Below are 24,249 nucleotides of genomic sequence, written 5' to 3'. Positions count from 1 at the left end.
GTACTTGTACAACCCCCACGAAACAACAACAGACCAAGGCAATAATAGAAGCACAAAGGCGAAATTAAAGAAAAGTTAAATAATACAATTATAGAAGGACAATTTCATTTCAATCTTATCGAGCCTCCTCCGTCTCCATCGCTTCTTCCCGCTGCATCGCCATCCGCGCCATATAATCCCGCGTCTTGCGTTTCTCCGCCTCTTCAGTGTTTTGAGGTGGATTCTCTTTTTCAGAATCTGTTGGTCCCGTACCTTCTCTGATTATCAAGGGTTCCTGCCCTTTGGTCTCGACGGTTGGCGGCGGTGCATGTTCTGGATGGTTCCCGTTTGTGTCTGAATGTCGACTTTTGCGACTGTTTGCGGGCGGGGCTGATGGCGCTCTTGATCGGCTACGTGTGTTCCGTGGCCGGCCTGGTCCGCGTCTGGTTGCGGATTGTTGTTCGTTAGGACTGCCGTCCCAGTTCGAGCGCTCCTTCTGCGAGCCACCGCTGATGTTGACGGTCTGCTCATGCAAGGGAGTTTGCTTGGTTGCTAACGGCTTGGGCGTCGTAAAATCGGGTTTCGTGGTTTGAGAGATTGATTTCCGTGGTCGGCCTGGCCCTCTCTTTCCAGTTCCGCCGCTGGACGGGGTTTTATCCACTGGCTGGGAAACGCGCGGACGCTTGACGATGGGATGTGGTTGCCCGCTGCTATCGCGCGTTGAATCTATCGTATGATCGAGGGTTGGAGTTTGTTGCTGGTGTTGGGTGACTTCAACGCTAAGTCTTGGTGATCCTGGCGTTGATTGTGCATATATGGAGTTTGCCACGCTGCGAGCTTCTTCGGGATCTTTTAATGGGATCTTCATCGACTGCATCGGCGTATCCACCGCGGAAAAATCATCGAAGATGTCTCCTTCATCGTCGAAAGAATCCGCAATGGGCTCCGTGCGCCCACTTGGAAACGAATCTGGCCATGGACGTTTTCTGCTGTTGTGCAATATACCTGGACTGTGAACTTGGGGGAGTGCCCCTTCAATGTCGGCCATCGGTAGGGACTGCTTCGCTGCTTGCTCTTCCAGGTACCGATTTTTCAACTTTACTGCCTCCATTTCCAATTTCAGTCTTTCGATCTCCTCCGATTTCGACTTGAGTTCCCTCAGAACTGTCGTTATCATATCGTAATCGCTACTCCCAGGGTTCCCTGTTTCAAGGGAAAGCCGACCAGGACCGTTCAATTCGATGCGAAGCGCAGTGAAAGCCTGCTTCAACTCCGACATGGTATCATGCAGATTGCTGACGGAACTGGAAATGTGATCGATGCTGAAGCCCTGATGTTGGATCTGTCGCGATACAGACAGGTCATATCCTTCCATTTCTGTCGAACCAGCAGGTACCAAAGCACCCGGCTGAATGGATATCCGATCCCGTCGTGCTTCTCTCGTCGTCGTATTCAGAATGCGTTCGAGCGCCCCTTCTTTAAATATGGGTTCGACCGTCCGCATCGTCACAATCTCCCTAAACGCCACTTTCGCGAGCTTCCAGAAAATGTTGGGACTGTAAATTATTAGCCACCCTTCATGCGCGCGCCACTTTCCTGGTCTCTCCAATCCCCTTGCACTTACCCGTTCTCCAGTGTACACAGCACACCCAATTTCTGCTGACAGAGCTTGCATGATATCTCCTGAAGGATGCGACCCCGTAGCAAGTTCATATCCGACGACTGCGGTACTTGCTTTTTCTCCGACGAAATCGAAATGCGATGAAGATCGACGCTCAGCCATCCCGCAACGAGGGAGTAGGAATTTGATAGCTTCGCCCAGTCATTTTCGAGCGCAGCCAGCGAACTCGAACATCGAGAACACTGGCACAGAATCGCGGGCCTCGAGAGCCTCGAGAGATCCATGGTGATAAGCTGTGATATATTATAATAGCGGCATTCCCTGCAGCGCGCCGCACCTGCCGGAGGTGATGAAGACTTCGAGCAGCGCCCGCAAAAAGTCCAGAGGGATCTCGACTGCTGACTCAGCAGCCTACCAGACACGCTGGCGGGTCGCGCTAAGCCTTCTCCGTGATTGATAGGAGAGCGACTACGTCATTGGCCTAATGCGGTTAGGCGGTCACGAGTGACGGGCATTAGGAGCGTCATGGTACGGTATGGTAACGAACTCCGGTGCCATGGTGCGTTTAATTAACCTTCCCTGTATCCATTACTTACCGTACACCCCGCATTGGCGGTGCTTTTGATGCAAAAGTCACATGGTCTCACATTGCTTATCTCGAGCTTACCTTATTTCTTGTTTTCTTCTCAGTTTCCCCGCATAACTGGTGCTCATGAGACAAACGGTGCGGTGCCTCTTCCGTCCACTGCCAGTGTTTCGATCGGTGGTTCCTTGGAAGAGAAGTGGATACGGACAGAGAATCACCATGGCAAATGTGTCAACGGCCTCTAACGCCAATGGCAAGCCTAATGACTGGCACGGCACCGGCGCTGCAGAATTTGACATGAGAAGTGAGTTCCGCTGTACTTGCAGGTACCGAGAATACCACTAAAACTCCAGGGGACCTTAGGCGATACCATGACCAAACCGACCTTATCGATGCTTGATGCGATCTGCCAGACCACCCTACTTGACGATGTTTTCAATGAGGACCCAGTGACAAATTCTCTACAAGAGTATGTGGCAGAGCGGACGAAGCATGAGAATGCGCTACTGGTCATGTCCGGTACTATGGGCAACCAAGTCGCAATTCGAACACACTTGGTACAGCCTCCGTACTCGGTTCTTTGCGACCATCGCTCTCATATCATCTGCTACGAGGCAGGAGGTGTTAGCGCATTGACAGGAGCGACGGTTCAGCCAGTTATTCCGAAGAACGGTATCTACCTCACTCTGGAAGATGTCCAACGACATGCAGTGATCGAGGATGACGACCACTACTGTCCTACGAGACTGATCAGCTTGGAGAATACTCTGGACGGCATGGTTATGCCTCTCAATGAGGCTTGTCGCATCGCAGATTGGGCTCATGCAAACAATATCAAAGTACACCTTGATGGTGCGCGACTTTGGGAGGCCGTGGTTTCTGGGGCTGGGAGCCTGGCAGATTACACTAGCATCTGTGACAGCGTGAGTCTTTGTTTCTCCAAAGGTCTGGGAGCCCCCATTGGTAGTATCATTGTTGGGTCCAAGGACTTTATCAAGAAGGCCCGCTGGTTTCGTAAGTCAATTGGCGGGGGTACCCGACAGGCTGGTGTAATTGCTGCAGCTGCCCGGGTGGCCGTTGAAGAGACATTTGGTCCGGACCCATATGGTAAAAAAGGCAAACTTCAGGAGACCCATTCCAAGGCGAGAAGAGTAGCCGCACTATGGACTGACCGTGGAGGAAAGTTGCTGCACCCAGTGCATACAAACATGGTATGGTTGGATTTGGAAGCTTCGGGAGTAGGGCCGAATGACCTGTCGGAAATCGGGAAAGAAAAGGGCCTGAAGCTGTCCGGGGGACGTGTTGTCGTCCACTATCGTAAGTATTTTTCGACTGTCGGCAGATCTATTCTAACCAGCTCACAGAGGTGTCCGATGAGGCTATCGCGAAGCTAGAGCAGGTGTTCGATGTGGCATTGAGTGGGCAATACCAACGCAGCAACAACCAAAGTAAGCCGTACGGTACTAGATAAAAACAGTATAGACTCGCCAGTTATATTCTCTGTACCACAATAAACTGTTATCGTCGTACTGTAACTCTGCACACTGCACTGTACCTGAAGTATATCGCGAACCATAAAAGGTAATGCAGTCTGATTGGTCGGGGTTGTTGCGGCCTTAGGAAGCGATACATCAGGTGCCATGTTGATGCCTGAGTCCACCACTCAAAATAAAGCGGAAGCTTCAACTAGGCCCATCTGCTTGTTTCTCGGACGACGACGACCTCAACGCATACGCAGGCAGGCAAGCAGACAGCATCGCGTCATTGTCGACTTCCTTTGGTGCATATCAACCAATACTACTGTGTTTATCCTGTGGATGGGCAACACGGCGCTGTGTCTTGCGTGAGTTGATCTACCCATCCTCCCCTTGTATGCATTATTGTTTTGGAGACTGATAACTACCCTTTAATCATCTCTACAGGATTACACAGCGTTGCCCCTCCTTCCTCTCGCTTCGTGTGTCTTACCTTAACCACCTCTTGTCTCAATGATCCAAATCGACTGCATTCGCGATCCAAATTGAGTCTACCGTCAGCGGGTCAGGTTGCGACAAGCAGCCTCGTTATCCAGCTCTCAATCATTGATCTGCCAACGTGACTCGCGCGCCGTTAGAGTCCTTTCGCGATCTGTTTCCCGTCTCCTACATTGCGAAGTGCATACCAATCCACGGAAACTCCCGTCGGGCGACGCAGTTCTTCGGCTCGAGATCATATTGAGCAGCTGGGTTTTTGGAACATACATACATTCAGTCTTTTTGCTGCAATTTAGCGCCTCTTCCATTTCGCTTCTCGACTTATTATCATTACTCGCATACCTTTCTTGCAGCTCTCTTTGTCACCATCTTTGCAGTTTGGGTACAGGTGGATTTGTGTACAATCTTTTATTTTGGGTTGTTCAGGCTACCGTTGAGTGAGTGGAATCCAGCTCAATGATCCCTCTGGCTATTGGTTTGCTAATACACGGCCGCGAGCTGTGGTCTTTAGACTGTTTCATTGTTTGCATTGATCCTGCAGAAGTCATCAGTTGTCAGCGGATATACCCCAGCTCTGTTCCTTGCCTCTAGTCGCTCCTTTTTCCCTTTCTTTATCTTTTGCTATCAACCTGACCCTCATTCGGCCCCATGGAAGCAACGCAAGAAGCCACCCAGCCATGCACGGATCCACGCCGCCTGGGCCACAACAATTCCGGTCTGTTAGGGGATGATGTGTCGGATGTCATCTGCATTCTACACCCTAACTCGCTCTATGCCCATGATGCAGTGGCTGCGACTGCTAATATTCGCCCAGATCACATCTTGCAGAGGGAGAAACTGGCATATGAATCCGCTGATACTGCAGCACTAGATATTGCTCTGCGACTCTCGTCGAACGTCCGCGACCTAGGCTCTGGCTTTTGCTTTGGCCGCAACCCCTCACGCTGTGACATTCTTCTATCGGCCGATGATAGTTCCAAGCGGATCTCCAACTGTCACTTCCGGATTTATCTCACAAACGATGGCATCTTAATGCTCGAAGATACCTCCACAAACGGCACCCTGGTGGACAATAATCGTATCCGCAAAAATGAGGTCAACAGTCGAATGCTCACCAACGGCTCTGTCATCCAGGTGGTACATGGCCCCCTTGCTTCTGACGAAGTTAGGTTTATTGTCCGAATGCCATCCCGAGATACCTTTGCGATGCAGTACACAGAGAACATAGTCCGGTACCTTGAGCGAGTACAGAAGCATCAGACGGGAGTTGTGCAACCCATAACTCGTCAAGGCTCACAGCCTCTGCAGTGGGCTGTCGCTCAGACATTTGGAATGCATTGGACCGGAGGTGCAAAATACAACATAACTGGACAAATCGGCAAAGGTGCTTTTGCAACAGTTTACAAGCTCGCGACGAAACAACATGGCATAGTCTTCGCAGCCAAAGAGCTTGAGAAGACTCGTCTCTTAAAAACTGGTGCCCAGAAGGTTGACAACGAAATGAGGATCATGAGAGATCTCAAGCATCCCAACATTGTGCAATATGTTGATTACCATGAGCACGACAGGTGGATTTACATCATCATGGAGTATGTGCCTTGTGGAGAGTTGTCTACCTACCTTCATAATTGCAGGACAATTTCGGAGCCAGTGGTCCAGCAGATGACTCGACAGATCTTGCATGCGTTGAAGTATCTCCATAATCGCAGAATCACCCATCGAGATATCAAACCGGATAACATCCTCATCTCGTCATTTGAGCCTTTCAGAGTCAAGCTCTCAGACTTCGGGCTTTCGAAAGTGGTGCAAGAAGAATCGTTTCTCAAGACCTTTTGCGGCACGCTTCTGTATTGCGCGCCTGAGGTGTATCCGGAGTATGCATCCTATCGCGCAGGTGAAGTCAGGAAGAGGCGTCGATTTGGTGACCCGTAAGTTACTTTGAACTATCTACCTCGTTACTTCAAGATGACCTCCGCTGATCGTGAAATAGGCCGCCCAAGACGACACCATACGACCAGTCCGTGGATATATGGTCATTTGGTGCTGTCCTCTATCATATCCTGGCTGGTGTTCCTCCGTATACGGGCTCAGCCGAAGATAGAGGCGCCAAGATGCTACGTCTTATCATGACAACTGACCCAGATTATGATCGCCTTCGCCAAGCGGGCATTTCGGAAGCCGGTATTGATTTCGTTTCCCGGCTCCTCAATCGTGAGCCGCATTCCCGGCCCAATGAACAAGAATGCTTCCAGCATCCCTGGATTGCCAATGTCGAAGACGTCGATGAATACGAAGACGACGAAATGCAGCCCGACGACTTTGGAGGAGCTCTGTCAGACATCGGCGAGGACATCGAAGGGGAATTAGATGCATCTCAACTTTCACTCGACGAAGATGCGGAGGAACCCGACTCGGCCGAGGGCAACCAGTTGACCCAGTCAAAACGACCTCGAATTGACAATCCCGCGGCAGATATTTGCTATCCATCGCTCCCAGCCCTCGAAACGCCGAATGACATCCAGCCTGGTCCGGAGGCTACGCCTAAGCGTCTGTTTGGCGAAATCACCCCGGCTGCTCTCCCCAGCTCGCACGCATTGGGTGTGGGTGCCAGTTTGGAAGCCGACGATGGCGACGACTATAATGTTCGTGATTTCTATTCCTCAGCCGGTGAGTCGATGATTAGCGACGCCAGCAGCCTATATTCTATCATCTCCTTTCCCGAATTCCCTTTTGGCGGTTCTGCCCCAAGTTTGATGGGTGCTGAGAACCAAGTTCGGCAGTTGAAAATGAACTCGTCCCAACCAGCCATATTCACGGGAGTCGAAACACCGACAAAACGAACTAGTCCAGCTGACAAACAGGAGGCCCCGACAGGTGGGAACGTACCAACCCCAGGTCGAGCGACTCGCAGCCAATCAACCCCTAAGGCCTCGAAATTTAGTCGTCGAATCGAACTTCCCCTTCCCGACAGCGCCAGTAATACTTCCAGCAACGGGAGCAAGCCAGCAAGTATCACCAGTCGCAGCAAATCACCTACCAAGTCGCCTACCACACCAGCCGCTGCGGCAGCAGTTGATGATGAACTGGCTGTCACACTTGATGCTCGAACCGGAAAAGAAATCCCCGTTCCCTCCGCCCCGAATTCCCAATTCCAGTCCGACTGTATCCCCCCTGAGCTTAGTATTCCCCGAACTATCCCCCCTCTACAGTCTCGCAAAAATCGGCCTTTGCTGGGAAAACTGACAAGCGTTCCGGGCTCTATTCTCGACATTACTATCCGTTTGGAAACCCGAATGACATCTTGGGGACGTGGCCCGCTAGCAACCGTTTGCTATCCAGATCCCTTAGACACCCGCATTCCTGCCTACGCCTTGGAAGTGACATTTTGGACCCCAGCCATTGAAGCACGAATCGCGGCCGGAGATGACTGGATGGCTATTCCTGGAGTGATGGCGATTCTTTCCACGAAGACGCGCAATTGTATTTGGGTCAACGACACGGAGTTACGGCGCGGTGATGAGAATGGACGCCCGGGGCTTCAGTTTGGAAAGCTATACACTGGAGATATTATTACCGTTTACAGACAACGAAACAAATTTCTCAAGCTCCAATGCGAGTTTTACCACGGCGACAGTGCGCGTCCACGACCAGATCACGAGAAGGGCTTCACCGTTCGCAAAGTCTTGAAGTCGAAGAAGGAAGACATGGGCACCAATCGTCAACGGGTGCAGAAGAAAAACAACTTGAAAAAATAAATTTGGGATTGTCCATGTACAGAGAGGACTTATCTCGCGGCTGTTTATTCGCTTGATGGATGTATCCCGTCCTGTCTCTACTCTTTTTGGACATGATTTTTTTGTATTTGCATTCTCTCCTGTTTGGATGTGCCACATCTGAGACTGGATCGAGTTATGAGTGATGATTGCATACATATCCATAGAAAAAAAGTACATAGTTTGGGATTCGAGGTGGTAAATAACAAAGAAGCTGCAGATGGTCTGATCAATGTCTTTTCACGTATATCCACACTCCATGCGGACGGTATTCAGGGTCGCATTTAGGGCCCTAGTGCTATGTATGGCCGTTACGAACCCTTTTACTATTGTACCACTGTCCGTGGTTTAGTTTGGTTACTCTATTGTAATTCCCCGGGTAATAATGGCTATCGCGTGTTTCATGTCCAAGTTGTGCATCGTTCTTTCCTTTTCGGTGGTTGTCTCACATCTTGATCCGATATATATCACCATCCGCCTTCATCATGAACTTCGTTTTCTCATCCACGCTCTTTATACCCAACTGTTACATTCGCTTTTTTAAAGCTTATTTTTAATTATTAAAGCATTCACTCGTTCCAATATTTCTACCAAGCGTCCTTTACGCTTCCTGCGACGACCAATCCTCCGCCATGTCTCGCTCGCGCTCACCCTCGCCTTCACGTTCCAAAGCCGGCTGGTCAACGCCCAGTCTGATATCTATAACCTCTCGAAGCGACACTTCCTCCCCGAATAGCGGCATATCTACACCGACTTTGTTAGGGTCCAGTGGAATATCCTGGGACACGGCCAGAGCCAAAAGCGACGACTTACGGCGGAACAACAGCTTCTTTTTTTCCCGGTCGAAGAACAGCAAAGAAGTCTCATCCTTACCGCTGTTTCAGACGGAGAAGCTGGATTGTGAGGGTCTATATGTGGACAAGGATGATCTTGGGCGGGAGAAATTTATACGTAGTTCGCATGGATGGGGCCGGCGGCTGCTTGGGTTTCTTAGGAGATTGTTGCGGAGGAGGACGTTACGGGTGCTGACAACGCTGTTGGTTCTGGGTACTATAGGGTTCTTGTTCTTTTGGACGTGTGAGTGCTATCTGGCTTTGTCGCTTATGGTTTCGCATGATTGATGAGTTCTCAGCTGTTGTCGACAGCTATCGGCGGTCACTTCTCGGCAGAGGACCTAAATTTGTCGTAATCGTTGGATCGAACACTGAAGGGGGTGTTATGGCGTTGAAAGGTGCACGCGAATGGGCGATTGAGCGCAACAGTATCTGGATTAAACAGCAATACGCAAAGCGATGGGGGTACGAGTTGGAGGTTGTCAATATGATGGCTCAGAGGCGCTATTCGCATGAATGGCGAGAGGGTTGGGAAAAGGTTGATCTCATTCGCGATGCTATGAACAAACATCCGGATGCGGAGTGGTTAGTATTCGACTCTAGCTTTGTGTTTGCTCGTTGCTAACGTGCCCTAGGTTCTGGTGGCTGGACCTGAACACATGGATCATGGAGTCCTCATACTCGTTGCAAGACCACATATTCAGCCGGCTGGACGCTATTTCCTACACCGATATCAATACCTACAATCCTGCCAACATCGGCCCTCCTCCATTCTCATATCCGCCAATCAAGAAACCCCCAGTCGAGTTGATACTGTCCCAGGATTGCGGAGGGTTCAATCTGGGGTCCTTCTTCATTCGACGTTCCCCATGGACAGAACGCTTGCTAGACATCTGGTGGGATCCTGTTGTCTACGAGCAAAAGCACACAGAATGGGAGCACAATGAGCAGAATGCGTTGGAATATTTTTACGAAAAGCACCCGTGGATCCGTCACGGCGTTGCATTCCTACCCCAGCGGTTTATCAATTCGTTTCCTCCCGGTGCTTGCGGTGATGGTGGTGATCCCAAAATTCACTATCAGGAGGATGATCATGATTTTGTGGTTAATATGGCAGGGTGTCAATTCGGTCGTGACTGTCTGGACGAGATGAAACGATTCAGTAGTCAAGACACTCAACTTAAAGTCCAAAAGCGCTGTATGGATAGCATAAAGGGTTTTTTCCGCAAGCTATTCAAGCACGGCGGGGAGCAGGAAGACTGTCAAAAAGCCGTGGTGACGCCGTGGCCGTCATCCTGAGCCTTCGCTGGAGTACGATTTACAATTCAACGATATCTTTACGGACTGCTTTTGTCAACTTGGCAGTCGGGAAAGTGTCCCTCATTCACGCCTCTTTTGTATATAATATCTTGTATCATTAGGTGTACTACTGTAGACAAGAGGGAGAAATGCCAATTTGAAAAAGGTGTAATACAAGAAAAGGTACCCAATCAATCTCGTCATCCTCGTCATCCTCCTCTTCCTCTTCCACCTCAGTCTCATCGGAAATAAACATACGAAAAATAGGACGACGAGTACCATCCCCATCCTCCTTCGCCCAATTTTTCTTCTCAATGTCACCAAGTGCAGCCAGGGTCACACCCCGGGACTCCAACAAGTCGGGCCATATCCCGGTCACCCTTCATTTTAGCGGTATATAGTACAGCATAGCCGTACTCCGAAACCTTCAATCCCCCATCAAGGGGAAGTCTCACCATAGATTCAACCCCCCCCGTAGTACAGCTAGCTTTAACGCAGTCATTTGCGGCCCTACACCATGTTCCAGCAGCACAGGAACAATATACCGCCGATCATCCTTAACCAGTACGATACAACGGCGAAGGAGCACACATATCTGCATCAGCATCACGCCCAAGCAGCACCTCCACCCGCTCTAGATGCCCAGTCTGCACAGCAATGAAAAGCGGCGGGTGATCAACCCCCAAACTCCGCCACCACTTGCGAGTATATTGCGGTTCCAGGCATTGAACGCGGTTTCCGCGGTAGAAGCTGACCTGTGTCCTGCGATTTAGCAAGAGTGTTACGGTATTGGCATATCCGCCGCGAATGGCCACCACTAGGGCGTGCTATATGTTCACAATACTTGGGATGCTGTATCCCTGTTGGTAGAGAGGGCGGGTGTAGATATCTACCAAGTAGGGATCTGTGTGTCCTGAGCGTTCGCCTGGTCTCTCTATGGTCACTTCATCTTCTTCCTCTGCTTCGTCCGAAGGCAGTGAAGTTCGAGCAGCATGTAAACTATCAAGTAGACTTTGGACCTAGAAAAAGTTGTTGTGCTCAGCAGCAAATGAGAGCGCTGCGTCGTTTTTATACCGGACGTTGAAGTAATACAGGAACTTATTGATTTGTTGTATAGGCGACGGTTGGTCTTGATCAAGGCGTAGATGTTGCTCTGGCGGGAAAGGTAGGATGCGGTGATCCACAGAACTTCAATGGGTGGGTGACTGAGCGGCATGGCGATGGGAGGAGATCAATTTGATAGTACGCATATAAATGTATATAGTGTAAATAATTTGGATTATATCTCACTTATAATGGGTAATGACAAGGAATTAATTCCTCACTCATTTTAGGGCCTGGAGTTACTCTTTCCGGCAAGTAATACGCACATAAAATTGACTAAGCCATCTGGCACAAATCGCACAACTCCATCTCACCGCCCTAAATTGCAACCAATCAAACAAAAGCAATTGCGCATTTCACCTCCGCCGCCGGCAACCCATCAAGACCTCATCCAACTCCGTCCGAAGCCCAGTCAGTGAGTTACCCTGAACGCCTCACAGAACCGACGCCCCAGCTCACCGTTCCGCAGCTGAACCGGAAAAAAAAAAAACCAAAATGCCAACCCTCGAGTCCGAAGCCTTCAAGGCCAAGAAGCCCACCGTCCCGCCGACGTACGACGGCGTCGACTACGACGATAACGTTGCCGTCCACAATGCCCGCGACGCGATTATCCGGGAGCAATGGGTGCGCAGCATGATGTCGCGTCTTGTGGGGGAGGAATTAGGGAAGTGTTATGCTCGTGAGGGGGTGAATCATCTTGAGAAGTGTGGTGTTTTGAGGGGTGAGTTTCTTTCCCACTTTCCTGGGATTGAGATTGCGTTGGACGGGATAAGGGGATTGGATTGGGTACAGAGGACAATCGCTAATGGGCGCAGAAAAATACTTTGAACTTCTCGGCGAACGCAAGGTTAGGGGTTACCTTGGACAGGAGAAGAACTATTTCACGGAGAAATAAGCGGGCTTTTTTCTATGTTTCATTGAATGAAAAATGGATTCCTCTTCTACGTCTGTCTGTTTTATGGTATTTTGTCGGATTACTTAGCTTTTCGAATTCATGGACCGGATATCACTTGTACCCTCCCCCGACGACTACAACGGACAATCGGATGGCATTTCATCTCATATTGAGGTGTACGTGAGGGATCTAGGAGGCTTGAATGATGAATAAAGAGGGCGAAGATGTACGTATATTGTACATATATTACAACCATCTGGGCTTTATCGACACTAGGGGATCAAGATATGGCCTTTTCGTGCTCTAACCAAATATAAACATAAATCCAACCAGATCGCTATACAGCGGTAGATACAACATATGGGTATCAATAATAAGCACTTTCATGCTCAGCAGGTCGATCACCTGCGGCCTCGACATCAACAGCAGCCTCCTCGTCACTGTCGTCCAGATCACTTCCTGGTCCTATCTCGTCATCTCCCGGCGGAGCACGCATCCGCACAAGCTCCTCTTCATCCAATGCTGGAAGCTTGTATGGACCAGGAGGAGAATGGATATCTCTGCCGGAGGGCAAGTTTGTAAGAAGGTCTGTTGAAGGGGGAACCAATTGCGTGTTGATCTGAATATCGTTAGTCTAATTACCAGAACTGAAGGGAATGAACATACCGTATCATTCATCCTAACCCATTTCGTTTCCAACATCTCAATAACTCGTCCCTCCTCTTCCCTACCAGCATTATCACCGGGATCAAGCTCACTCTTCTCCCCCCGATCCCGACTCCCAGCATCCTTCTCCATCTTCCGCTCTTCCCTCCGTTCCGACCATTCCCTCTTCAATCTGGAAAACCCTCGCTCCCGCTTCACCGAGCCCTCCATCACACTCAGCGGCCCAATCCTCAGCCCCAACGCACTCTTCGCTGCTCGTAACCAGGCAATTCCCTCCCCAACTTTCCCTGCTAACTCCGCATCGACACCAAAGAACCGACAAGCCCTTGCTCGGGCCACACGGCCCAGCACGCGTGCATATCGAAGCAGATCATCCTCAATCCCACCCTTTCCTTGTGCCTCCACCGCACCTAGTCCGGCACTCGCCTGCTCCGCATACTCCGCAGCGCGGACACACAATCGCGCAAAGAGCATTGCGCGGACTTTGGGAATCTCAGGCGCGCGCACCATCCAGTCCTTATCATTGGGATTGCGCGCCTGGATACATGTTGTGACGTAGGAATCATCCTTCAGCACGGCCAGGAGTGTCGCCTCTGCTAGTGCGAGCGAGGAGAGAGCTGATTGCGTTGCGGGATCGAGATCCGGTACGCTATTCGGCACTGTGCCAGTCGGCGAAGAAGATGTGGAGAGGGAAATATGCACGGCGCTAGCTTGTAAAAGGTATTTCGTAGCTGTTTGCACGGCGGCGGTGCGTTGCTCGGGTGTTGGAGTCTTCGTGGCGTATAGCGTTCGGACAACGATAGAGTGCGCCATGTTACTCAGCACATATCCCAGCGTCATTACTGTAAATGCAATCTCGTAATCAATCCCATGGCCTCGGATACGGCCGGCACTCGTGCCTTTGCCCTTGATAGGCAGCGAAGGGGTGGTGGAGGACAGTGTGGCGCGCCATTCGGACTCGAGCTCGCTGCGGAGAGTTATCTCAACATCCTCTGTATTGTTTCCGATGGTGGATCCACTCAATCCATTCGAAATGGCAAGAAGATATGGCAGGTAATCGTTCAAGGCGTTGAGGACGGTGGTCAAGTGGGAGTCTTGTTGCGGGCCGCGGGATAAGTGTTTATGCGCTTTGAGAGCGACGCGGAGCGCATGGCGGGCTGTTGAGGCAGCTTGTGGTAATGAAGGATGAGTGCTGGACGAGAGAAATGTCTGGAAGGAAAGGTGTGAGGTTGTTGGGAGGGTGAAGCCGTAGACCATGATGATTGATGGTGGAGGAGAAAGTTGGATTGGGATGGTTGGGCTGATGTCACCGCAGCCAAGAAGATACTACCATGGGTATGAAGTATCCAAACTATTTACCAGCTGTGATTAAACTACTTAGAAAGGGGTATTGGATTAATCTATTATTGCTATGTTCGTGGCTCGTCTATGTCGTAAGAGGTAGATACAGGTTGGTCATAACAAGTTCTTCTGTAGACCAAATCCCCAGGCATTGGGGCCCTTTTTCAGTCCTGTCCGGTCCATATCTATTTCACGGTGTACTATATAGTGACATCGTCCTCCTGCTCTCGACTCGGCCATTTGAAGCCACCGGGAGTTCCCTGCTAATAATGGATCGATTGGGGAAACGATCCCTGGTGAGGCTGATGCTGATGACTCGCACAAGCATAACGACTGGAAGAGCCTAGATTGTAGGTCGAATCAAATAGGTATCTTGGACTGGATGTGCCTGTTTGTCGATGCCCTGCACGTTCATGTCGAGGATGTCGCGTTGACGAAATTCAAAAACCTCACCATCACTGCTCACACATCCATCCCCTCAGCTTCAGACAGATTACTAGGAGCACTGCTCACACCAGACGTGTCACTCCCAGCCCTGTACCCCGGCATTCTTGAACGTGCCTGCTGACTCCATTCCCGAATACTAGGAACACCACCCTCGATGATAACAGGATGTTCCTCAGCACTCTTCCCCAGCACAGTCCCCGCATATCTCGATTCCTCACCCGTCTTACTATGCTTCTTCTTCAACGCCGTCAAAAAGTCCTCCTTCTCAAGCGAATCCGGATCAATCATATCGCCCTCGCTGGGTACGAAGCCCGCAATACGTCGAATTTCACGATTAGTCGGACCCGAGAACCAGCTCAGGAACGCGTCCAGTCCACGTGTATCCTCCTCCTCTTGCCAGTCTTCTTCCCAGTCTCGTAGCTGGGGGCGTAATGCACCAGCGTCTTGTAGTGCTTGGTAGATGTCTTCGAGGACCGGGATCGGGTCGCCAGGGTGTGCGTTGGCGGCGTGGGCGGCTGCAGAGGAGGAGAGAATCATGAGATAGTTTGCGACGAGGTCTGTGAGGGTGTCGAGGACTGAGGGACGGGTTGCGTGGAAGCCAGCAGCGCGTAGGATTTGAATGATGGGCGGGCGAAGGAGAGCGTTATGGAGGTTTGGGGCGGACATGCTGGTGATGTGGTAGAAGCTGCAGGGTGGCAGTAAAACGTGTACTTGCGTAAGGATAATTGCAATGTCTATATGCCAGACAAAAGAACGAAATTAAAAGAAAAGAGATGGGAGGTGAATAGAGTCAAGTCAATTGAATGGTGGTGGTGGTTGGAAAAGGCGGACAATCTCTTTTCTTCCGGCGCCTCTCCGCCCCCGTCATTCTTCGTCCTTTTCCACGCCAACAACCCATCACTTGAATCCTCCTTATCCAGCAAGAGTTTTACATATTCTTGCTGTCGCCATGTCCGAGACTCCTCGACCTTCTCTCAAGCTCACTCTGGGCAAGAAGAAGGCGCCGGAGGAAAAGTCTCAAAAAACGGCCGCGCCCGCGACCCCGTCCAGCGAGCCTCGCAAGCTGAAATTGAAGATCGCCCGCAAACCACAAGAGAACAATGACGAAGAGAAGACAAACAAGAAGCCCTCGAAAAAGCGACCAGTGGAAGCACCTGGTCTTCACGAGCCTACGGCCGCAGCTCCGTCCAGCGCGGGACCGAAACGACTGAAGCTGAACCCGTCGAAGAAGCCAGGCGTGCAGTCGATCCGGATAAAAAACAAGGGGCTGGTCCCTAACAGGCCGACTGGTGTTGGGTATGACTCTGAAGCTTCCGATACTGAGGCGGATCCGTCTATCGAGGAACAATTCATCCTACGCATGCTCCCCGGACCCGACTGTGATTATCTACGAAAAGCGATCGAGGAGCGGTTGTTCGACCGGTCCGAGTTTTGTTTCAAACCGCTTACACGAGAAGGACGACGTGCTGTCATAAAAATCCGCGACAAACAGTATGCTGCGGCGCTGGTGGATCTGCCATGCATCATCGAAGGCATGAAGAGTTGGGATAGGAGAGGGTGGTACAAGTCTGCGGATATCTGCCAGATGCTTTTAGTCCTGGGACTAGTAGCCAATGATAAGGAAGCTTTGGAGTATCCGTTACCGTCGGAGGTTGAACAGCTGGATGAGAAAACCCTGCGGTACCCGCACGGACTGACGCCTCCGCTACGTTGGGCGAGAAAGCGACGGTTCCGCAACCGGGTTAGCACACGGACGATCGAACAAGTGGAAAAGGCTGTGAGTGATTTGATCGAACAAGACGAAGCGTCGGTTGCGCCGCCTCGATATGAATTAGTCGACAGCGCGTCGCTTAATCGGGCCGAGGGACTGGTACAGAGCGGAGATTACTACGAGGACGAATACTACGACGATGAACAGGATGCAGAAGGCGAGATTGATGAAGGTATGCCGGAGATGGGAGGTGCAATGGATGATCTTGAAGATGCCCTTGCTGCCGAGATGGAGGCTGCTCTGGCTGCCGGGGCAGAGGACGAAATGACGGGTGCTGCTGCCGCGGCTCCATCAGATAGGGGTGTGTATGAAGCAGGAACACCGACGGTTCCCAAGCCCCAGTCACCAGCGGCAGAGTCATCTGGCGATGAGAGTGAGATGTCAGACGGTGACGAGGGAGATGTGCCCGAAGAGGAAATGGACGAGGAGCAATTAGAGCAACAGCGACAATTCCAGCAACGGCGCGAAGAAATTGTCGAACTTGAGGCTTTGATCAGGTTGGAGACCGTCAAGTGGGAGCAAATGATGAACCAGATCCTGAAGAACAAGCTGGCCAAGCGGATTCAAGATCTGAAGAAAGACCTGTCCTTGAGGAAGGTGGCGATTGGAGAAGGTGACGATATGGACTAATGTTACTCTGCTTTCTTTGGCATTTATACCCCGGAATTTACATTATCTTTTAATTTGCATATCTCAAGAGATTGAATACATGAAATGACAGCGCTTATCTCCCGACCACCGGATCCCCGGTTGCCTCTCTAACTGCATCCTTCACATTCAACCGCTCATCCAACTCCAATTTCTGCTGTCTTATATCCGCCGATGCCTCAGCAGGCTCCGGTGGACTCTGCCCAACCCGATCCCCCAGCACACGATCATGCTCCTCCCTCTTCCTCCCTAAATCCCTCATCTGATCTTGCCCCCCATCCCCATCCTGCCCGAACCCCGAATACCCAGGCCCAAAAGCGCTTCCGACAGGACCTGAATGCGCACCTGCCTGCGTTCGCGCACTGCTTCGGGTGCCCTTATGCTCAACAGCATCCGCGATATTCCCCTCAGCCGGCTGTTGCTCGACGCCGTATTCAAGATCGATGTCTGAGGCGCCTTGTTTGCGGGCTTGTTCGCGCTGCTGGTCTGCTTTGAGGCTGGCGAGGGATTCGTCGCTTGAGGGTTTGGAGTTTGCTGTGCGGCGGGTTGTACTCGTGGTAGTGTTCGGGACAGGGTCGCCTCGTTGGCGGGTTTGTTCGAAGGGGTTGTGGGTGATGGGGTTGGAGGATTGGTAGTAGGTAGCTTGTTTGGGGGGCTGTTCTGTTGCCATTTTGCTAGCGAATGGTAGTAAAAATTTGTATTCAGGGTATGTAGAGTGGTTGAATGTAGTGCTTTCTATATCTTAAGTTAAAGTAGAGGCGAGAACTGATTAGCACATGACGTCATGTAGATTAGACTTGTTCTACAACAGCAACATAGTACAGTTTCTTGACAGTCCTAGAATACATCTAGGATACCGGATATCCGATATAGATCACCATCACAGGATGAGTTGACATTCGGCGCTATAGATATAGCATGCCGCATCCCAAGCATGTGATGCCGCGGAAGACAAGCTACGGCCGCATAACCGACCATGCGCCTATAACAACAACAAAACCACTACAACAACAGTCCCATCTCACAACCCGCAATCAGTGTAACCACCACCTATAAACCCAGACCTCAACAATGTCAACCCTCTTCACAATCCCCATCTCTGCGACAGGAGGCAGCATCGTCTGCTCGAACCCGACCTCCTCGAACGAGGACAAGAACATCTACATCCTCACATTCGCATCGGGGAAGGACAACCGCTTGATTCCCGCGTTTATTGACGCGCTGCTCCTTGCGCTGGATATCATTGAGCACCGGTATCCGAAAGGTGTGGTCGTTACGACGAGCGGAATCCAGAAGTTCTACAGCAATGGATTAGACCTGGAAGTTGCGATGAGCACGGAGGGATTCACACAGAAGTGGCTGTGGAAGCTGTTCCGTCGGTTCTTGACGTGCGTCTTTCCCTTTCCCAACTATACTAATACACTACTAAAATACGCAACAGCTACCCTATGCCAACAATCAGCCTGTTGAACGGACACTCCTTCGCCGCCGGCTTCATGCTAGCCATGTACCACGACTACCGCATCCAAAACCCATCCAAGGGCTTCCTCTGCATCAACGAGCTTGACTTCGGCGTCCCCTTACAAGCCCCAATGATGACTATCTTCCGAGAGAAGCTCACACCCGCGACATTCCGCGACGTCGTCCTGGGTGCGAAGCGATTCCCTGGTTCTGAGGCATTGCAGCGGGGGATTGTTGATGGCGTTGGGGGATTGGAGGAGACGGTGAAGTTCATTAAGGAAAGGGGGTTGCAGACGAAGGCGGATACGGGGATTTATGGGACTATGAAGGAGGAGATGTATCGGGGGTCGTTGGGGGTTTTGGATAATGATGAGGCGAATTTGGAGTGGAGGGAGAAGGTCGAGGAGAGGAATGATGGGTTGAGGGAGGAGGGGAGGAAGAGTGTTAAGGCATGGGAGGGGAAGGCTAAGTTGTGAGCTGTATAGTCATTCAGTGTATATATTTTTCCCACTAGGTGATAACTGATATCCAGAATAAGCTCTGTTCAGCTAAAGAGAAAGAAATACAAAAAGTCTGTAAATGTTCATTGTGATACTTCCACTGCAAACCACACAAACCCTAACCACCCAACAACCTGAGCTCCCCTGTGAATTCAACTACAAACACAAAACGATCTCTCACAAGTTCAATCCCCACAATGCCTCTACCCTATTCCAATATCCCAAAATGCCCTAGGTACGTTCCCTCTCAACAGCATTCCTTTTTGTTATTTACTCTCCATCTAACAATTATTTTCGTCGCCTAGACAAGCAGAAAACAACAACGACGAAATGAAACGGAGCATCCACGACACCAGAATCGAATCTCCTAAGCCGTCGTCTGCGTCGTCTATGTCCACGTCTTCCACTATCCAGAGAACTCAGTTGAAGGAGTTTCAAGATTCTCGTCTGTCAACCGAGGGCTACTGGAAGAAGAAAGCGAGCAATCTGCAGAACGCGTTTGCAGCTGGCCATGGTACGAATAAGCAGCCTCAGCAGCAGATGGTATGACGTTGACCAAGGGTTGTTCAAAAAAATAGAAGAAAGCTTGCTCACTCAATTAGAATACCCTACCCGACCAAGGCAATCAAGCTCCACCGAAACCTCGTCCGACGGCTCTGAATCTGAGTATGGTAAGACAATAGCGCAAGCTCCATTATCTATCCATCAATACTAACCTCGCTTACCAGGCCCGCCCAAACATCCCCGCCATCCGCATCCAAATTCCATCCCCCGAAGCAAAAACCACTATGTCCAACGCCATGTCCAACAGCAAAGCCATAACCAACTTACCCCTCTCCGGCAACGCCATCTCCCACATCCTTCAACGCACCAAACCAACCTGTCCCAAAGCACAAAGCTGGATAACGGCACAGAGAATCAGCGAGGAGACGAAGATGCGTGTTGCGCAGAGGATCGGACGTCTTGGTGTGAATGAGCGTGTGATTGTGGAGAGGAAGATTGCGGCGAGGCTTGCTGAGAAGGCGAGGCAGATGCAGATGCAGCAGGATGGTATGGGTTTGATGCAGAGGCAGGAGCAGAATCAAGGTAAGAAGGTAGAGGACTGGGTGGAAGGGAATTTGACGCCGCAGCAGCGGGTGAAGAGAGCAAATGTGAGGCTTCAGAGGGCAGTTGGGTTGGAGTAGAGTTTTTGCTGTTCTTGGGCAGAAGAGAGGATAGGGAGGGAGAATATGGTTGGAATGTTATGTTGATAAACCTGTTTAGTCTAATAAATAATTATGTACATGAATAGCAAGATCGACGGCTTGTCCAGCTGGCTTGGCCATGGAGTTTCTCACGATTGATAACCCCGAACCAAAGCTCTTCGACAAGAATAATCTCATGCAGGCTCAATACCTCCTGCATGACACTACCCTGGTTAAAGTGTTCAAATCCGGGATTGTCAATCGCGAGAAACTCCGTAAAGACCATAAATATAAGAATTTTCCAAATCTCATAGCAAACACCATGGCTCTCACTCACTCACTTCCTGCTCCTGCCAGCCCCCGTCGCTCTCCCGGGAGTCTCCAACTTATCTACCAACGGCCGATACGGCGAAGCCAACACATGCTCCGGTGCTCTCTGCGCCAAATCCTCCCGTAACGGCTCGCCAGCAGATGGACGCCGTAACTGCTCGGCATGCATTTTATCCAACGGCTCGCCCACAATCTGATACTTGGCCCAGTTGATCGGTGGCATACGGACGACATTCTGTGGCGTTGGGAATTTCCCAAGATTCGAAAAGACATCTTCCTGCCCTTCTACCCCCTCACCACCCTCTATTTCCTCGTCGTCATCATCATCCTCGTCAGCAGAGAGGTTTAAATTGATGAAACCCCCCTTATCCTCCGCCTTGAGATTCCCGCTCGTCAACTCCCTCGCAAACCGCTCCGGATCAGCCGCCGCAGCCTTCTTCATCCTATCCAACGCCCGCATATCCCTCAAGCTCTGCTGCTTTTGTAACTGTAGAATAGATATTGCTGAGCGCAATGCGATAACATCCGGATTATCACTTTCGGAAATAGGGCCTATAGGTACAGGGGGTGGTGGCTCGGTGGCGACTTCAGGTCGCGTTCCTGTGCCTGATCCGGTTTGCGCATTATCTTGTGGAGGGAGGGCTGAGGGGGTTGCTGTTGATGCTGGCGATATTGAATGGGAAGAAGATATTGGTGGAGGAACGATGGGATGGCCTGATGAGCCGTTTTGAACGGGGGCGAGTTGGGCGAAGACGGGTGTTACGGGGGAGTATGGGGGTGGCGGGGGAGTCCCTGGGCGGGCATCGTTGCTGCGATTAATGGTATTGTTGCGGTTGTGTGTTTGTCCTTGTGCTTGCTGTTGTGGTTGTGATTGTTCGTGTGGTTGATTTGGGGGAGATTGCATCTTGAGGGGGAGGAGTGAGGAGGAGGATCGGTGAGATGATGGAGGCGCTGGATCTCGGTTTATCAACGGGGCGCAGCAAACAACGAAGAGCGCTATCAGGCACAACACGAATATGATATGCAGGGTTGTGTATTTCTCTTGTTTAATTTTGTTCTAACTTTGAAACATTCCAAATATATTCAGGGATCAAAAGTGATCAAAAGCCAGTGTAAAAAACACGGTAAGGCTTGTACTTGTAACTTGTATTGTACTCATCCTTATCTGATTCCCCACAATCATCTGATGTCCGCAGAATCTCACCGCCCAAGAAAAAAAAAGAAAAAAAAAAGTCCATCTCCCCAATTCAACCCTTCCCCTTCAACCATTCTCAAAATGAAACGCAAGACAGGAAGAGAATCGCAGGGTACCAATGGCCAGCCCGACTCCAAGAAGCGCGCGTTGTCGCACGAAGAGGTAGCCACGCGCTTTCGCGAAGGCCTGTTTGACAGCGCGGAGCTGCAGAAGTACACCACGGCTTATGCCGAGTCGAAGCCGTACGCCTTCACTTCTGTACGTACAGGCTTGGTAGTTGCTAATGGCTGATAGGTATCTGCATGGCGTAATCCACCCCGTTTTCAACGATTCCCTACTGCGAGCGGTCCGCGACGAAATTCAAGAACATCTCCACTTTACCGAAAAGGAAACGGACATCTACAAGATCTTCCAATCGGGCGACTTGGCAAACCTGGACGGACTGGACGATGCGTCTCTTTCGCGACTCCCGTCGTTGCTGAAGCTTCGCGATGCCATGTACTCGCAGCGATTCCGCGAGTACTTGGCCGGAGTGACCGGTTCGGGCAAGCTCAGTGGACGCAAGACGGACATGGCCATTAACGTCTACAACGAGGGATGCCACCTACTCTGTCATGACGACGTTATTGGAAGCCGTCGCCTTAGTTATATCCTGTATCTGACCGACCCGGATACCCCATGGCAGGCTGAGTGGGGTGGTGCGCTGCGGCTGTACCCCACCACGACAGAGAAGGATGTCAACGGGGAGGACGTGAAGATCCCCAGCCCCGACTACAGTCTCAGCATTCCACCAGCGTTCAACCAGCTCAGTTTCTTCACTGTGCAGCCCGGCGAGAGTTTCCACGATGTGGAGGAGGTGTACTATCCCAAAGAGGGGGAGGACAAGTCGAAGAAGCGGGTCCGTATGGCGATCAGTGGCTGGTTCCACATTCCCCAGGAGGGCGAGGATGGATTCGAGCCGGGTCTGGAGGAGAAGCTGGCAGAGCGCAGCAGTTTGGCTCAATTGCAGGGACGTGGTGACATCTACGACCTGCCGCAGCCGCAGACGGTCGTGTACGATGAGAAGCCAGTCGATGAGGACAAGGGCAAGGGTAAAGGCAAGGCCAAGGACGAGGACGAAGAGATAACCGGAACCGAATTCACCGAATCGGACCTTGGGTTCTTAGTGCAGTACATCAAGCCGTCGTACCTGACCCCGGACATTGCGGAGGAAATGTCAGAGACGTTCAGCAACGAGTCATCCCTCAGTCTTGAGCGTTTCCTGTCAGACAAATTCGCCACCCGAGTGCGGTCATACATCGAAGAGCAGGAGAAGCAGGGTCTGCCCCCGTCAGCAGAGGAGATCCATGCACAGACGGGGTGGACGGTGGCTCGACCGCCGCATAAGCAGCGATATGTGTATAAGCAGCCATCGGCGACGGAATCTAAATCGCCGATCGACGAACTACTGAACGATCTGTTCCCGTCGCAGGCGTTCCGGAAATGGCTGAAGCATGTTACGGGGTCTGATCGGGTGACGAGCCATAATGTATTGGCCCGGCGGTTCCGTCGCGGACAGGACTACACATTGGCCAGTGGCTACGACGGCGAGGAGCCGCGACTGGAGTTCACTCTTGGTCTGACCCCGACACCGGGATGGGAGAAGCAGTCTGATGAGGAGGAAGAGGACGAAGACAATGAGAACAAGAACGGCGAATCCGCAGAAAGCAGCGAACCCAAGGGTAAGATCAAGTCCGCCGACGACGACGAGGACCTAGCCGTTGGCGGCTACGAACTCTACATGGCTGGCGATGGCGATGACGAGGAGGACGCAGCGATCTACCGTTCCGCCGATGCCGATGAAGACGACGGGATTTTACTCACAACTGCAGCGGGCTGGAACCGACTGAGCATTGTGTTGCGGGATCAGGGGACGCTGAAGTTCGTCAAGTACGTTAGTGCAGCGGCCAAGGGCGATCGGTGGGATATCACGGGAGAGATGGGGGTTGAATATGATGACAATGATGACGATGCGGATGAAGAGGAAGGGGAGGGCGATGATGAGGGTGACGATGAAGAGTAGTGTATATAGACTGCTATTCTTTCCGACCAAAAAGAAAAAGACAATTCGATTGTTACTCAAGCAAGGGCAAGCAGACCAAATACCACACAATCACCTCATTGTCTGTTGTCTGCAAGGATGTAGAGTGTACAGCAGTCATCCATGTCAACCTGTACGACTCGACAAAACTGAAATGACCAGTCGACGGCATACTGCAGGGTCACACATTCTTTGTCTCCGATGAATGAGTTGAGTGAGTCTACCAATGGCAGGCGACCACGCAATTCCGAATTAGACCACAAACACGTACTTTGGAGCATCCATACTCGGTACTAGTACTAGTAGTATCCATCTCGGACCAGTCAGTGTCGAGCGTTCACTGTGGGGCGCTGATCGCCACGTGATGGAAGCCTTCTCCATCACAGTATTTAATACTAGTAATTACCATACCATACCGTAAATACAGAAAACGTGCTGACCTCGTGATTCCAACCTTTTTTGCAGTGGTCCGGTTGCGCGTAACCCGATTGGTTGGTTAGCGAACGATCGACCCCCCGGCGGTTGGGTTGCCCCACTTCCCGTTCATCCAGCGACTAAACCCT

At 51.1% G+C, this 24,249-nt stretch overlaps 13 protein-coding genes across 13 annotated transcripts; 8 read left to right on the top strand and 5 right to left on the bottom strand.

Moving 5' to 3' along the window:
- Nucleotides 1-115: 115 nt before the first annotated feature.
- On the bottom strand, nucleotides 116-1,884 carry ACHE_31342S (uncharacterized protein; the record flags this gene model as incomplete). The annotated part of the gene is made up of 2 exons (XM_043278060.1): nucleotides 116-1,535; nucleotides 1,604-1,884. 2 exons carry the CDS (start codon nucleotides 1,882-1,884, stop codon nucleotides 116-118), a joined length of 1,701 nt encoding a protein of 566 aa, XP_043135877.1.
- A 428-nt stretch (nucleotides 1,885-2,312) lies between these two features.
- ACHE_31341A (threonine aldolase GLY1) lies at nucleotides 2,313-3,657 on the top strand (the record flags this gene model as incomplete). The annotated part of the gene is made up of 3 exons (XM_043278059.1): nucleotides 2,313-2,490; nucleotides 2,550-3,503; nucleotides 3,551-3,657. The coding sequence occupies 3 exons, from the start codon at nucleotides 2,313-2,315 to the stop codon at nucleotides 3,655-3,657; spliced, it is 1,239 nt and encodes a 412-aa protein (XP_043135876.1).
- A 1,150-nt stretch (nucleotides 3,658-4,807) lies between these two features.
- ACHE_31340A (serine/threonine-protein kinase) lies at nucleotides 4,808-7,914 on the top strand (the record flags this gene model as incomplete). Its single annotated transcript, XM_043278058.1, has 3 exons — nucleotides 4,808-6,087; nucleotides 6,150-6,801; nucleotides 6,940-7,914. 3 exons carry the CDS (start codon nucleotides 4,808-4,810, stop codon nucleotides 7,912-7,914), a joined length of 2,907 nt encoding a protein of 968 aa, XP_043135875.1.
- A 650-nt stretch (nucleotides 7,915-8,564) lies between these two features.
- Nucleotides 8,565-10,064, top strand: MNN10 (putative alpha-1,6-mannosyltransferase subunit; the record flags this gene model as incomplete). Its single annotated transcript, XM_043278057.1, has 3 exons — nucleotides 8,565-9,009; nucleotides 9,065-9,350; nucleotides 9,401-10,064. The coding sequence occupies 3 exons, from the start codon at nucleotides 8,565-8,567 to the stop codon at nucleotides 10,062-10,064; spliced, it is 1,395 nt and encodes a 464-aa protein (XP_043135874.1).
- Nucleotides 10,065-11,663: 1,599 nt separating this feature from the next.
- ACHE_31338A (putative NADH-ubiquinone oxidoreductase 12 kda subunit) lies at nucleotides 11,664-12,063 on the top strand (the record flags this gene model as incomplete). Its single annotated transcript, XM_043278056.1, has 2 exons — nucleotides 11,664-11,889; nucleotides 11,984-12,063. 2 exons carry the CDS (start codon nucleotides 11,664-11,666, stop codon nucleotides 12,061-12,063), a joined length of 306 nt encoding a protein of 101 aa, XP_043135873.1.
- Nucleotides 12,064-12,430: 367 nt separating this feature from the next.
- ACHE_31337S (pH-signaling protein PalC) lies at nucleotides 12,431-13,986 on the bottom strand (the record flags this gene model as incomplete). The annotated part of the gene is made up of 2 exons (XM_043278055.1): nucleotides 12,431-12,682; nucleotides 12,730-13,986. The coding sequence occupies 2 exons, from the start codon at nucleotides 13,984-13,986 to the stop codon at nucleotides 12,431-12,433; spliced, it is 1,509 nt and encodes a 502-aa protein (XP_043135872.1).
- A 546-nt stretch (nucleotides 13,987-14,532) lies between these two features.
- On the bottom strand, nucleotides 14,533-15,183 carry ACHE_31336S (Bromodomain associated domain protein; the record flags this gene model as incomplete). Its single annotated transcript, XM_043278054.1, has 1 exon — nucleotides 14,533-15,183. One exon carries the CDS (start codon nucleotides 15,181-15,183, stop codon nucleotides 14,533-14,535), a length of 651 nt encoding a protein of 216 aa, XP_043135871.1.
- A 283-nt stretch (nucleotides 15,184-15,466) lies between these two features.
- Nucleotides 15,467-16,918, top strand: ACHE_31334A (transcription initiation factor TFIID subunit 7 family protein; the record flags this gene model as incomplete). The annotated part of the gene is made up of 1 exon (XM_043278052.1): nucleotides 15,467-16,918. The coding sequence occupies one exon, from the start codon at nucleotides 15,467-15,469 to the stop codon at nucleotides 16,916-16,918; it is 1,452 nt and encodes a 483-aa protein (XP_043135870.1).
- Nucleotides 16,919-17,012: 94 nt separating this feature from the next.
- Nucleotides 17,013-17,606, bottom strand: ACHE_31335S (uncharacterized protein; the record flags this gene model as incomplete). Its single annotated transcript, XM_043278051.1, has 1 exon — nucleotides 17,013-17,606. The coding sequence occupies one exon, from the start codon at nucleotides 17,604-17,606 to the stop codon at nucleotides 17,013-17,015; it is 594 nt and encodes a 197-aa protein (XP_043135869.1).
- Nucleotides 17,607-18,007: 401 nt separating this feature from the next.
- On the top strand, nucleotides 18,008-18,873 carry ACHE_31333A (enoyl-CoA hydratase/isomerase family protein; the record flags this gene model as incomplete). The annotated part of the gene is made up of 2 exons (XM_043278050.1): nucleotides 18,008-18,324; nucleotides 18,378-18,873. The coding sequence occupies 2 exons, from the start codon at nucleotides 18,008-18,010 to the stop codon at nucleotides 18,871-18,873; spliced, it is 813 nt and encodes a 270-aa protein (XP_043135868.1).
- A 221-nt stretch (nucleotides 18,874-19,094) lies between these two features.
- ACHE_31332A (uncharacterized protein) lies at nucleotides 19,095-20,081 on the top strand (the record flags this gene model as incomplete). Its single annotated transcript, XM_043278049.1, has 4 exons — nucleotides 19,095-19,132; nucleotides 19,203-19,440; nucleotides 19,500-19,568; nucleotides 19,626-20,081. 4 exons carry the CDS (start codon nucleotides 19,095-19,097, stop codon nucleotides 20,079-20,081), a joined length of 801 nt encoding a protein of 266 aa, XP_043135867.1.
- Nucleotides 20,082-20,418: 337 nt separating this feature from the next.
- ACHE_31331S (uncharacterized protein) lies at nucleotides 20,419-21,315 on the bottom strand (the record flags this gene model as incomplete). The annotated part of the gene is made up of 1 exon (XM_043278048.1): nucleotides 20,419-21,315. The coding sequence occupies one exon, from the start codon at nucleotides 21,313-21,315 to the stop codon at nucleotides 20,419-20,421; it is 897 nt and encodes a 298-aa protein (XP_043135866.1).
- Nucleotides 21,316-21,687: 372 nt separating this feature from the next.
- On the top strand, nucleotides 21,688-23,668 carry ACHE_31330A (oxidative DNA demethylase; the record flags this gene model as incomplete). The annotated part of the gene is made up of 2 exons (XM_043278047.1): nucleotides 21,688-21,848; nucleotides 21,901-23,668. 2 exons carry the CDS (start codon nucleotides 21,688-21,690, stop codon nucleotides 23,666-23,668), a joined length of 1,929 nt encoding a protein of 642 aa, XP_043135865.1.
- Between the last annotated feature and the right edge of the window lie 581 nt (nucleotides 23,669-24,249).

Source organism: Aspergillus chevalieri, chromosome 3 (genome assembly GCF_016861735.1).
Source record: "Aspergillus chevalieri M1 DNA, chromosome 3, nearly complete sequence".
Taxonomy (NCBI): Eukaryota; Fungi; Ascomycota; class Eurotiomycetes; order Eurotiales; family Aspergillaceae; genus Aspergillus; species Aspergillus chevalieri.
The sequence above is the reverse complement of the archived record's forward strand: the minus strand, read 5'-3'. Positions and strand labels throughout refer to the sequence as shown.